Genomic DNA, 14,793 nt, shown 5'->3' on the forward strand with positions numbered 1-14,793 from the left:
GCATGACAAAGGAATATTCATTATCTTTTTGTTTATTTTTAACAGTAGTGATTACACATGGGAAATATGCATTAAAAAGAGAATTTCTGAGGTTGAACAATTAAAAAGATGTCTACTTACAGGAAGCTTGGTATTCTCAACCGGTTTAACCGGGCTGTAAATGTTGAGGTAAAGGCAATCTTCTGACACCTTTGGGAATTCCACTTTGATGGATAAATTGGAGTAAAGGTCTTTTGTAATTTGTATGTTTTGAAGACACCTGGAAAATATGAAAGTCATTGAGAAGTCAACATGTCATCAGATATATGTTTACAGATTTACAACACCACAAATAAAGTGTAATTTAATTAATGTAGAAATGTTATGCTTATGACATGTCTTTCACAGTTCAAGTGTTCAGAATAATCATGCCTCACCGTATTTACTGACAATTTACATAATTAAGAACCTGATATGAAAGGTTTGTTGTCAGTGTTTACACTGACTAATTATTTTAGTTAATTCATAAAATGACTTTTATTTACTGATTGTTGATCTAACCCTTTCTCAACCAAAACCTTCCTTGATATGAAAGGTTTGTTTGTGACCTTGCTGGTTCTTACATGAAAGGCTGCTGAGTGGCATCCCTCACGCCCTTCCATCTCTCCACAGTCTGGGGCGGAGCCAGTCTCAGGGGACCAACAGGTGCTTTGGCAAAAGGCACGCCAAGGTAGGCCTGTACAACCTTCTCGTTCCCCTTTACGCTAACATACTGCCCTCGCAGACCTCCCAGTTTGGTCTGGACCACAGGAGCTGTTGAGATGGGCCAATTAGGAAAAACAGGATGGCTGCATTATATGACATTCATATAGTGTAAGTAGCCTACATTTGTATTTCGTTTTGGTTGATTACAATCAAATACATTTTTGACATTTGTATTTTACTAGATAGCCTTCAGCATTAAAATAGTATTTTGTTTCCCTGACAATGTGTACAGCTTTGGCGAGAGATAGAAATGGATAGAAAGTGGGAATTGGGCAAAAGCAATTTGAAAATCATTGAGAAAGGAAGTAAACGAGGGTTTAACGCTTGAATCCTTGCTACTTTAAATTTAAGACACATGAATAGCCATACACTCCTGTTGAATAACAATCCCAATGAGAATAAACACCCAATGAGCTAGTTTGTCGTAAACCATCTGAATACAAAAAAATATAAGAATTTAAGTTACAAGGATCTGTGAATCTGTTTTGGATAAAATCACTACATTACTTGATGTTGTAATCTTAAAATACATCTATTTGACCGACTACACTGAATATATTGAATAATAACAAAAATAGACCTTATTAATAATTTAGTGTTCGCCCAAATTTGCCTTAATTTTGCCACCCTATAAGTACCGGGTAGGACTCGCTTTTGCATTCATCTGTTTTAAGGTTAAACAATTGTATTTAATTCTACATTTTCGGACAACATCCCAACCTTATCTAATCCAAATGTTAAATAGTTCCACTTTGTATTAGTTTGTACGTCTTCCAGCAATGGACAATCAATTCCATTCAGGCAAATGTTTTATGGCAAGTTTCACACAAGTCGACATCACGTGTAACCTAGTCCACAGGTGTTGCCATCACATACATTGGGAACATAGAATATGACTTGTCCTTGACATAATTGTAATTCAAACCAAACCCTGTGTGACATGGTGACTCTGTCACGCGGGACTTCGTTTTCGGTCCATGGAGTGACCAATCGTTATTCTACCCTAAACAGGCAAAATAATTATAATTTTTTTACTTAACCTGCACGTTATTCGTTTTCGGTTAAGGAAACACTGACAGATTTCCGCATGTGTCGTTCCCCGTTCTTTACTCGGAAAATGGAAAACGAGCACAGTAAACGTAAGCTGGGAAATTGGAACGGGGTGCGTTCATTAATGTTTCATGCAGGGCAGCACTTGTAGATATATTGAGTGTATAAGTTAGTGAACTGTTGTAAGCAATGAAGCAAAATATTAAGTGTTTGTAACATGAGCTAAAACTGAAGGTGCAAGTAGGAGAACAGGAAATCCTGTTCAAGCTGTTGCCCGGGAGAGAAAGATTTAGCATGTCTGTCTTTTTAGAAACAGGAAACAGGTTAAAGACACACACACATAGTCTGACAGACAAGACAGAAACCACAAAGGGCAAGAGGATGCTTGCATTTATACTTACAAGGTATAGAACATAAATTGGACCAATGGCACACTTGCTTTGCTAACTTAACGCCTCTATCTTTTGGGCGTATTTGAAGTATAAATAATGCTGTTTTGACTGTTGATCCTTAGACATTGTGCGGCGACACTCTGTCTCCAAAAGCTTTTGTAAGAAACTAAATATACGATACGATAATTGACCTGACTCCTGTGTGTTATTCTCCTATCCATCAAACCAACTCAGGGAAGTGATATACTTCAACAATTTTGGGGTCCGGGATGGATTAAGGAGAAGGAATTCGACTTGGTCCAGTTGACCTCTACGGGACTCACAGGTTCCAGTACCGGTACATCACAAAAAAGGTAAGCAGAACTTGTTATATCTAACTCCGCATATTGGCTGTGAACTAAATTGTGAACCTGGGAAGAACGTGGGACTGGTGTAAATTCAGGAGGGCGAGGTAATTGGTTATTGTTCCGGGGTTGACTACCCCCCCCCACTTCCCGACGGGGACGGTGGAGATTGTAAGCAGGAGACTTGACAATCAGTCGGGTGAAAGGCCCGAGGACTTAGGGGCACCTCGAATATAACGTGTGAGTTAAGATCTCACACATAGATAAACACTAGTAAGGAGATGGACGGGGAGTATGAGAGAGAAGTAGATGACGATGGGTGGGGTCCAGGTACAGGAAAGTGGAAACAATTGGGGATACAGGTGGCAAATGTAATGACAGTTGTAGGCAGGATGGACCCAATTCAGAAAGAAAAGGAAGAGATAGAAGAGAAATTGCGACAAGTGGTGAGTGAGGCAGGATTAAGGATGGAGGAAAGGAGACCATTACATGTTATTTTGGGGAATAAAGAGAAGGATTGTGGCAAAAATCAAGATAGAGTTAGGGACAAAAAAGAAACAGCAAATTTGGTCAAGAGAAAGAGATATAGAGATCAGGAGAAGGAATGGGAAAAGCACAGAAAAGAATGGTGTACATTAGCAGTGTGGTGTCAGGGTGTAGAACATTTGAACAAAGAGAAGAAGGAGCAGAAAATTAAGGAGGAGAAAAAGGGAGGAGAGACAGAACCCCCAGCATATGAAGATGACCCGGTGTCGCCTAGTGCACCGCCCGCACCACTGTATCCAGTGTTACGGTTAGAAGAAGGGACATTGTGTTTACGCCCAGGGGACAGCGAGCCCGTACCTCAGTTCACAGGAAAGCAAGATAAGAGAAAGTTGAGTAGGAAGGCAGAGTCAGAGAGCGAGACAGACACTGAGGGGGAAGTGAAACCGTTTAAGGCAAGGGCAGAGAGAGAGTACGGGAGAAATGAGGAGAGAAGTGAGAAGGGGAAGAAACTAGGAGAGAATAAACAGGATGAGGTTTTAAAATAATTAGGAAGAAAAGGTCAGGCAGTGCTAAAGGCAGGTTAGGTGAGGACACAAGGTCGGGGTCGGACGATAGTGACACACTGAGAAAGACAAAAAATAAGCAGAAAAAAGGAAATTCACATAGAGGACGGGTGTTACTCACGGGGAAAGCAGTAGGGAGATGGACTGACTCAGACACCGAATCAAACTGTGGAGATTGGGGCAAGGGAGACGTAGATGTAGACCCTTTGCCGTGTTCGCCCCCACCAGAACAAAAACTACACCATGACACAGTAGAATCGATTCAAAGGACTAAAAATAAAATGTATACGCGGTCACAAGCAGGGGAAGCTAGTTGTGCTGGGTTTCAGCTGCCTCTCTTTAGAGTGGGAGACGGCGAACCGCGGTATAAAGCACTGGGGCTGGGAGACGTACAAGCGCTCGTAGATAAATTACCCCCGATGGGAGAGGGAGGTGGACTATGGTTGGCACAATTTGATAAACTTACAGCTGGTCAAATGTTGGCACTGGGGGACTGGAGGGCAGTAGCCGCCCGAGCCATGTCCGCCCAGGCTATGACTGAGATAGAAAAAGGGGCCGCCACTAGGCGGAGCCCTGACGACACCACTTTCAGTCAGGTGGTCGGGCGTATAGCCACGGCCCTGAGGGCCGTGGCTTGGTAAGAATCCCAAAAGGCACCCAGGGGGTATGTGCGATGGTACGGTTAGCAGCACCCTTGCTGATAGGTGACCGAGTTAAATCACTCCAGGCAAAAAGGAGCGACGCTCTTACCCGGCGCCGGCGTAGACATGTAATAGGCCGTTGCTCAAGGGATACATTCGACCTCACTGTGGACTCCCCAACCTATATAGATGCGATAGGGGTCCCTAGAGGGGTCCCCAAAGAATTCAAACTCCCAGACCAAGTTGCGGCAGGATTTGAAAATATTCTTATTCTGTCCGCTTTGTTCCCCCTCACTCCAAACAAGAATGTAGACCGCATTAACTATGTACATTATAATGTCTTACGTCTCTCTAATTTGACCAGTGATGCGGTTGAGGGCCTGTCAGAACAGTTTGGCCCCACCTCGTTGATGGCGGTGCAAAATCGCATAGCCCTCGATATGTTATTGGCAGAGAAGGGCAGGGTTTGTGCGATGTTTGGGGACATGTGTTGTACTTTCATTCCTAACAATACAGCTCCGGACGGGTCGGTTGCTAAGGCGCTGCAGGGCCTTAGGACTCTCTCGCGAACTATGCACGAGCATTCTGGGATAGATAATCCGCTGGAGGAATGGCTGACCTCGATGTTCGGCCAGTGGAAAGGTTTGATAATGTCTGTTCTTTTATCGCTTGCTACATTTGGTGCTATAATGGTTACTTGTGGGTGTTGTTGTATCCCATGCATAAGAGTGCTTGCCATGAGAGTGATCTCTACAGCCATTGAGAAGGCTCCAGGACCGCCACCAGGGATGCTGATGCCTCTACTGGAGCAGCATGACCCGGGAGAACTGGAGCTTGGCGAATAGGGGTGATCTCTCTGGGGAGAGATCAAAAGGGGGAATTGTAGATATATTGATTGTATAAGTTAGTGAACTGTTGTAAGCAATGAAGCAAAATATTAAGTGTTTGTATGAGCTAAAACTGAAGGTGCAAGTAGGAGAACAGGAAACCCTGTTCAAGCGGTTGCCGGGGAGAGAAAGATTTAGCATGTCTGTCTTTTGAGAGACAGGACACAGGTTAAAGACACACACACACATAATCTGACAGACAAGACAGAAACCACAAGGGGGCAAGAAGATGTTTGCATTTATCCTTATAAGGTATAGAATAGGAATTGGACCAATGGCACACTTGCTTTGCTAACTTAACGCCTCTATCTTTTGGGCGTAGTTGAAGTATAAATAATGTTGTTTTGACCGTTGATCCTTGGACATTGTGCGGCGACACATGTCTCCGGAAGCTTCTGTAATAAATGGATATACGATACGATAATTGACCTGACTCCTGATGTTTTATTCTCCTTTCCAACAAACCAACTCGGGGAAGTGTTGACTTCAACACTACCCAGATCTGCACTATCACATTAGTCATTTAACAGATGATCTTATCATGAACGACTTCTAGGATCAGTTGAGGCAAGTAACCTTTTGGTAACTGACCGAACATAATAACCACTATGATGTGTGGTCATACTATTACACCCTCTCCCTCGATCTGTCTCCTTCTCTGTGTTTGTGCTTTTATTTGCAGATTAGGGACAGTTTGCACCTGGGTTTGGGACCAACTAGAAGATGAATGTTCCTGGTTTCCAGTCCTGGCTCTCTCTCCCCCCCACACTATTTTATGATTTGGTTATGTGTTTTGATTAGGTTCACCCCTCAACACGTTTTTCCCTCATCCAGTGGCTTCTCCACTCACGTCATCTTTCACACTTCACAGGTTTGTTTTCCTTTGTAGTTTTTATAAGAGCGGGGTCGTGGCTATATAACCTTCAACATGCATCCAATCCTCGTGACAATATAACCTTCAACATGCATCCATTTTCCTTTTAATAAAGTGATAACTGATTAGGATTGGATTTAGAGTTTTTGTCGATAATATGCAGATGTACTGGTTATCTAAGTATCAGTTTATTTGAATAGTTGTCAAACTGTTTCCGCAGAGGGCAGAGTGTCTGCAGGTTTTCGCTCTCACCTTGTACTTGATTGATTAATTAGGTCACTAATTGGTTAGTTTCTACCTCACCTGGTTGTTTAGGTCTGAACTGGGAACCAATTTAAAGGAAAAACCAAAAACCTGCAGACACTCGGCCCTACGTGGAACCGGTTTGACACCCCTGGGTTAGATGCTAACTAAATTTCGTTGTACTGTACTTGTTCAATAACAAAGCTGAATGTAATCTATTCAAGCAGCATAATTCAATTTCTGTCTGGACAACAGTTATATTTTACCCCGCTCAGATGCACATAATCCACTGAGAAGTACAAGTGAAGTCCCAAAGCATTGACAGTCTCACTGCTGTTTTAACTATTTCTGCTTGTTTAGAGGACAACGTCAACCATTGAATTAAACCCACAGTGTTATGATTTCCATATCAACAATTCCCCAGGTTTCACATGCCCATGCAAGACTGCTGAAACTAACAGTAATTGATTATTTTCAAGTAAAACTGTAAGAAACTGGTAACTGACTGACCATTCATAATTATTCAAACCATCTATTCAAGACTGGAGATAGTCTTATTAGGTGTCATTCAGAAATGTTATGATATTATACACATTTGTATGTGATTATTTTATGTCTTAGTCCCAGTGCTCATCATACCTCTATCAAAATCATGTACATCAGTTAAAACTCATGAAGCGACCATAGTCTATATACGCACCCAGCACAATGGTTCTGTCGCATTACAGGATTAAGTAGGTACAATGCTGTGAAATATATGTCTAGACTTTATTTATCCATGTTTTTGACAATTATTTTCATGTCTTCAACTTTTCTTTTAATAAAGTGAATAAGAATAAACAAACATTTATTGTTTGAAAAACAAAATACATGCTTCCTTACAGGGATGTAAACAAATGTGCACACAATTTTATAGAGATGCACTTTGTTTTTGTAGGACAGTTCTGGACATTGATATAAAATTATAAACATGTTACCAACTCTTGACATTTTGCATTTATATTTCTTTGTATTTATATTTCTATTTGGAAAATATTTTTGCTAGTGAATCATGTGGATAGTTTCTAATATCACTATGAAGAGTTTGAACAAGGGTCTGATTTGACTACAAAGTTCAACTATTCAACCCTTCCTTTTCTTTAGGGAACCTGGTCTGAGTGATGTCAGCTGATTATTAAGCCCTTGATTATGAATTTGGGAGTGCCTGTTCAGGGCAACAACAAAATTGTGAAGCATATGGTCCCTGAAAGGGTTTGATACATCTGAAAAATGTTAACGTTTGAAAATAAAATTCTCTACTTTAACTTGTGAATTCACTGTAAAGAATACATAAAGTTCATTTAAAAATATTGTATGTATGTTTTGCTTGTGGAAAGAATAAATGCATTACATTTTGTTTAATAAATAAGTAAACATACAGACAGGTGACAAATTAAAGGAAAAACCTGAATAAATGAGTGGCGGAACATAATGAATACAGGTCTACTGATCGATTAACAATCTATCAAGCCCTGAGGCATGTATAAAAACGCTGTGCAGGCCCAGTTAACCTCGATTTTGGATCAAGTTGTCAAGAGACAAGGATCTAGTATAATTCAATGAAATAAACACAATGTACACTAGGTAGCTAGCTACCCAGCCTCTTACACCTGAGTCTAGCGCACGACACGCTCCAAGGGGCATTACGAGATGAGACTCACGGGAATAGTAGATAAAACATTACCACGCTTGATGTAAATAAAATGACCGCAACCTGTTCCACAGCCCCTCCCCTTTCCCCGTCTACGTTTACTATGCTCGTTTGCCGATTTCGCAGTAGAGAACCAGAAACTACACATGTGGAAATCTGTCTGTTTCCCTATCCGAGAACGGGTAACGAGCAGGGTAACTAAGTCAAAAAAGAATGATTCGTTTGCCTGTTTAGGGTAGAATAACGATTTGCCATTTATGTACATTTGGTCTGTCCAAGATTTCAGGTAGCTTGATAATCAAGCTATCGATTCAAACCTGTTTTGTTTAACATTGACAATATTATCAAATTACATGCATAATCCAGTCTACTTACCATTGGATTCGGCCAAAGTATACAGAAACAATGAACCCAATGACAGAGAGAATCTTAGCAGACGTGCAGCTCCCTTCATGACTGCCCCATGTAATGCTTTGAAGGCTCAGCGACACACCTAGTTATCCAACTCCAAACTTTATTGGTTGTACCTGATAAGGAGGGTACGCGTTATTCATTTACTTTGAGGTTATGCAATTGTGAATAATGAGTGAACTGACAGCGCACTCTACAGTTCCCTGTCTTTAGAACATGATTAAAGTCCACCTATAGACTATTGCTTTAATTGGACATGATTTTGAAAGGCAAACTCTCATCACAAAGATCACACTATACTTCATAGATAATGTGGGAGCAAAAACCAAGCCTTGAAGTCCAAGGAACTCTCCGTAGATCTCAGAGATAAAATGTTGTATCTAGGAAAGATTAAAAAAGGTGATGTTCCCAGGAGCCCAATGGCCTCCACCGTTATGAAATTAAAGAAGTTTGAAGCCATCAAGACTCTTCGTTGAGCTGAATGACCAACCAAACTATGCAATGGGTCAAGAAAAAAAAGCAAAAGACAGAACAACGTTACATAGGGTCAAACCAATACAAAGACTGACAGGATACAATGGGGCAGCAGGAACTTAAATATGGTAAATGCGATCATTAACGAAAACAGGTATCCATGACAAAGTGTTGACAGGGAAGTGACCCAGAACCCAATGGCCATATATATATTGCTGTTCTAAATTTTCAATAAATTGGCAATTTCTAAAAATCTGAAGTATTTGAAAGGGTTCGAAAAGTTTTTGAAGGCACTATATATTGTTAGTATGACACAGACTAGCATACAAGGTTACTCCATAAAAAAAAATTACTGTTGCGGGATAACCGCAAAAGTATAGCCTACACGGAATGTTCTGTACAAAACATCCTTGCATACAGTAAAGTTGCCTGTATGTATCCAGCTAGTGAAACGGTGAAAGAGCATGAAATATTTGAAATAGTGGGTTATGTCACATTGGTATTTATATTACACAGATATGCTGTGTTAATGAAGTATTTATGAAGCATGTCGTACAATTATAAATGCCTTGTAATACATGTATGTAGTGCTTATTAAGACAATATGAAGCATTTATGATTTCAACATCATTTGAAGCGAGACGATTTAGGGTAGAAGGGAATAAGACTTAGGTGTGTGTTCCAAATTCAACAGAAGCTCCTTTTTAAATGATTGAAAACCACACACATGCAAACACAACGTTTTTAAATGTTATTAACCAAGGTATTCACAAATGTTTAAACAACTTTTTAAATAAATGTTTCAAATAGGTTCTTATAAACCAGTTACTTACAGTAAGGTCACACACACATCAAAGGTAAATAATTGCCTGGTTTGTCTGCTCACTGTAATTATAAAATAATTAAAGGGATTTGAGTACAGGTTCAGTATTAGCAGGGTAGGCTGTATGTATACAACTGTCTTCAAACATTTCATTAATTTAGCATTTTGTTTCAACAACCTATACCATGCTATGCTTTTTATATCCACTGTATTTATAGAGCTTTTAGCCACGGGCATTTGGACAAAGCAATGGAATTACTGTAATTATATCTGAATCATATCAAAATTGTGTCAGGTTTTTGCAGGCATAACAGTTGTCCAAACAGACCTTACCTTTTACTTATCAGTCCATAGAGCATTCTTCCAGGAGTCTTGACAAATCTTGACAGGTGCTCCCAAATTCATGATTCAAAGTTAAAGTGATGTTTTTGGGATGTCTTGTGGCCTCAAAGATTTGCCATCATCGAAGTAAGCATCAATCTTCCTTTGTATCAGAAAATGCTAAAAGTTGATCTGCTTGTATGTTGAATTTGAGACTCACCTGGGTTAGGTAGCAAGTAATCCCGTCTTGTCCTGGTACTGCAGGCTTGCCGTGCCAATGGAATCCAATGCCCTCTCTCCCTCATTGGGAGGATGGACACCTATTTTTCTTTATTGCCCCCACCTGTGTTCCTCATTACTGTCCCTATTTAAGCTCTTCTTTCCCTAGTGTTTGTTGACAGTCATTGTTTGGTTTTCATACCACTGTCATTAATCATAAAAGTTCAGTTTTTCTTTTTACTTTCAGTTCTATATTAAAAGTCATCATGTATGTGACTGTTTGGTGGATAGCTCCCTCCAAATATTTTAGGGTAGAGGTCTATGGTGGTTGGTGCATCCACCGTGTTTGTCGGAAGTGGGGATGCAAATCCGAAGCACACAAGCAAGTTAACACTATAACTGCCACATGCCTACACCAATTGGCATTTGAGTTTGAAATTAAAATAAAACTGCCATTTTTAAAAGGTACACCCTCCTCCTTCCATTATTTTTCCTATATATTACATTGTTCCATTGTCGGAATTCTAAACTGACAAACGGAAAGTTCAGAGAATATTTACCAGTTTTTCTTCACCATTTTCCGACTTAATCCATCAACAGCCATTTAGCGTTGGTACCCAAATGGTACCCAGGCACTAATCACCTTTCACTGAATGGATGAATGTGCAATACTCCCAGATGAATGAACAGACCTCAGTTGAATTTGAATGAACTTACAAATGAAATACAAGATTTCCATGACCATTCAAAAACATAATTAGGCTATTATTGAAACATAATACAAACAATATTATCAGGCTTCACACTCAGAGGTGGACCCAGATGCAGACACGGACACAGGTGGCCTGTTTCCAAGTAACAATGGTTAATTACAGAGAAGTAGAGTAGAGTAGTGGAGAAGGCAGGGTCGATGCCGGGCTGGCAGCAGAGAGGAGTCAAGGGCAGGCAGGAGATCGGTACACAGGCTGGCGGTGAAGGCACAGGTAGGTAGTAGGCAGAGAGATCTTGAATACCAGGGGCAGGCAGAGGTCAAGGCACAGTGCAGGGACAGAACTAGTAACTGGTAATGGGATTACTGTGGGAACGCTTGGTAAACACTCAAGACGAACTGGCAACTGGAACAAACAGAGAAAAAAGGTTAACAAGGCAGGGATAACAAGGGAATGGGAGACACCTGGTGGGGGTGAGACAAGACAACAGGTGAACACAATCAGGATGTGACAGATATAGACTACTTATCACACATGACTGTTTTTCAACAGGAAATTCAGCTTATTGTGTAGGCTAATTCATCAAATGTAAATCGAAAATGTAAATCTAAATTAATTTAGGAGGGAAAGAGAAACTAAATCGCACACACATCCTATCATCTCTCTTTGAATTTTCTCTGCTTATTTTACTGAAGATTAAAATTCTACAAATGTAGGGTGGCTTGAGGTTAAACGTAATTCTCCATCAAACCTCCAAATGAAGACACATTTTATTTCCACACATTCCTTGGCTGCCACTATTCTTTTTCATCTAGATAATGTTGTTGAATCTTCTCAACTGGGCAAGTAATTCCACAAAAATTATTTTGACATAAGTTGATCAAATTTTTTATCATTTAGGAAACATTGTCATGTGATGTGATGAAGTTATACTTCTAAACTGATATCTGATATGTCAATAGGAAGGGCTTAGGCTTAGTAATCCACTTGTTCACATAGTATCATCAAAAAAACTATGATTCTTTTATATAGCAATCATAAACTCTTTTGGGGTAAAATGCCCCAAGGGGATTTAACCCGAGAATAAATTGGTAAAATTGAACATAATTATAGCAAAAAATTTGCAGAAAAATAACAAATGTTCAGAATATAGCCTAATATAAGTAGTTTTTAGTTCAAAAGCTAGTTTACTGAGCAAACAACAACTTCTAATATAATAGGCCTATCAATTGGCACTGATATTGAATTCCAATTTATGCTCAATATTATTTATTTTGATGTTTTTAACTTAATACTTTTGCACGGTTAACAAAACATAGTTAAAAATAGTCATCAAAAGTTATTTGAAATTTGAATAAATGTTACACATAGCTTTTTGCCTTGTGAAATTGGAATGTGCAATTTACGGTAAAAAATTGGTTTTGTTAACTCACTTAAATACTGCTATCAAGATTGAACTATTTTCAATGGTATAGATAACACTGATAGAATGTTTTAAATATGGAATAAATCTTAATTAAAGTAAAAAAATAGTGGGGTAAAATGCCCCATTTACATAGTTTGGCATTTGATTAAATTGCAATAAAATAGAAACATTCTGCCCAATAATATTTTTCCTAATGTATTTGTCTGACTCTAATCAATATGTTCATGTAAAAATCTGACCAAACATTGAGTGTGAAAAGGGGGCGTTTCCCCCAAGATATCTCATTAGGCTAAATAATTATTCACAAAACAAAACAATATCGTTTCTGACCTCATCTTTTTCTAAGAATTCCTCTCCATTTTTCGATAACTTGTTCATGTCACCTATAGAAAAAATATGTATCTTATATGCCAGTAACCTAGGAGACCAGAGCTATGCATTGATGTTGAAATCAACTGGATAGCCCCACTACAGGCCCCGGGAGAGACCTGCAAAGAAACGCCGTTCACAGCCTATTCATTTTGGTTTCGTCTTTTTCTATGTTTTTTTTTTTCCGTATGATGAGACCTTCAACAACACATTCTAGTATTTTTCAAATTCATTAACCATTTAAAACAAATTCTGTACTTCATTATTTTTTAGACTTATATATAGTTTGATGACGACCCAGTAGATGAACTGATGCTCTGGTTGGATGGTGATGCTGCGGAGGAGAATGTCCATGCTAATAAGGATGATTCGTATGCTAATCAAGCCAAATGACTGTCATGCTTTAAGGAGGGAGACGGAGGCAGGCGCAGAATTTTGAGGCGTTTCTTTTTAATAACCACAAAAGCAAAGTAAACAAAACGGAGTGCTGGGCACTACGAGATACTCAGGAGTTCAGGAGTTCAGGAACACATAAAAAATGACACGCAGACACGCACAATGACCAACAGGGACAGGGAGAAACTGTCCCTGTTGGGACATACACAGACTAATGAGGAGAACAGAAACAGGTGGGGGCTAAACACAGTGAAAGGAATATACTGATTAACTGAAACAAGAACAGAAAAGACCATACAAGGACAAGACAAGTCAGGGACAAACTGAAAACACGAAGCGGAACAGTCCCCTCAGGCACGGACACCCGGACGCACCAAAACAAACAAAGGTTAGGACGGAGGCTCTGCCCCGGGACAGGGACCAGGGACAGGATCAGGTGGAAGCCCCCTCGTGGCGCATCGACCAGGGACTCGCGGAGAACCAGGAATCGGAGCAGGCAGAGGAGGGTCAGGCGCAGGGACAGCCGGCAACGGGTCAGGAGCCGGGAGGGCCGGCAGAGGGCCAGGAGGGCCGGCGGAGGTTCGGGAGCTGGGAGAGGGTCGGGAGCCGGCAGAGTATTGGGAGCCGGCGGAGGGCCGGGAGCCGGCGGAGGGCCGGGAGCCGGCGGAGGGCCGGCAGAGGGTCAGGTCGGGGCGGCGTAGCGGCCGGGACAGGCCGGTGAGGCGGAGCGCCCAAGGCAGGAGAGAGCGCCGCCGTGACTGGAGAGGACGGCGGAGCAGCCGGGGAGGCGTAGCGGCCGAGACAGGCCGGGGAGGCGTAGCGGCCGAGACAGGCCGGGGAGGTGGCCGGGACAGGAGAGGAGGGCGCTGCTGGGGCCGGGACTGGACAGGAGGGCGGAGCGACCGGGACTTGAATCAGCATCTCTACATGTATGGCAGCCATTCAATTCCAGGGTCTGTTAATTTCCAGTTGAAAAAGAAAAGCTTTGAGTGAGGAAAATAAAGGTTCAATTCTGGCTTTACTGGCAGAGGGATACAGTGAGCATCAGTTTGTTTCCATCCTGAAAATGTCAAAGACAGCGGTTCATAAGAACAAGGTCAAGCAACAGACATTGGGGACAACAAAGCTATAGACTAGCGGAGGGCAAAAACGACAGTCCACTGAGAGAGATCACCATCAACTCATTCAAATGTCACTCAACAACTGTAGGATGACATCAAGTGACCAAAAATAATTGCATACAGCAGCTGGGGTGCAGTGCATGGGGAGAAAGGTTCGAAACTGATGAAAAAGCCCTTCATCAATGAGAAGCAAAGAAGAGCCAGGCTGAAGTTTGCAAAAGACCATAAGGATTGGACCGTAGAGGAATGGAATAAAGTAATCTCCTCTGACGAGTAAAATGTTCAGCTCTGCCCAACACCTGGTCATCTAATAGTTAGACAGGGACCTGGAGAGGCCTACAAGCCACAGTGTTTCTCACCCACTGTGAAATCTGGTGGAGGATCGGTGATGATCTGGGGATGCTTCAGCAAGGCTGGAATCAAGCAGATTCTTTGTGAAAGACGCATGAATCAAGCCAAGTACAAGGTTATCCTGGAAGAACACTTGCTTCCTTCTGCTCTTACAATGCTCCCCAACTCTAAGAATAGTTTTTTTCCAGCAGGACAATGTTCCATGCCACACAGCCAGGTCAATCAGGTTGTGGATGGAGGACCACCATTTGAATTTGA

General features: G+C 41.1%; 1 protein-coding gene across 2 annotated transcripts in view; it reads right to left on the bottom strand.

The window, feature by feature from the left end:
- ces2b (carboxylesterase 2b) overlaps window positions 1-8,410 on the bottom strand; it is a 34,370-nt gene extending 25,960 nt beyond the window's left edge. The window contains exons 1-3 of one of the 2 annotated variants that reach the window (XM_034288533.1): window positions 8,290-8,410; window positions 603-792; window positions 121-259 (exon numbers count right to left, since the gene is read on the bottom strand). In XM_034288533.1, the coding sequence (XP_034144424.1) occupies window positions 121-259; window positions 603-792; window positions 8,290-8,368 (408 nt within the window). In that variant the 5' untranslated portion in view covers window positions 8,369-8,410. Of the gene's footprint in view, window positions 1-120; window positions 260-602; window positions 793-8,287 lie in introns of both variants that reach the window. The other variant, XM_034288532.1, reaches the window with a different exon arrangement.
- Window positions 8,411-14,793: the final 6,383 nt, after the last annotated feature.

Source organism: Esox lucius, chromosome 19, assembly GCF_011004845.1.
Source record: "Esox lucius isolate fEsoLuc1 chromosome 19, fEsoLuc1.pri, whole genome shotgun sequence".
Classification (NCBI taxonomy): Eukaryota; Metazoa; Chordata; class Actinopteri; order Esociformes; family Esocidae; genus Esox; species Esox lucius.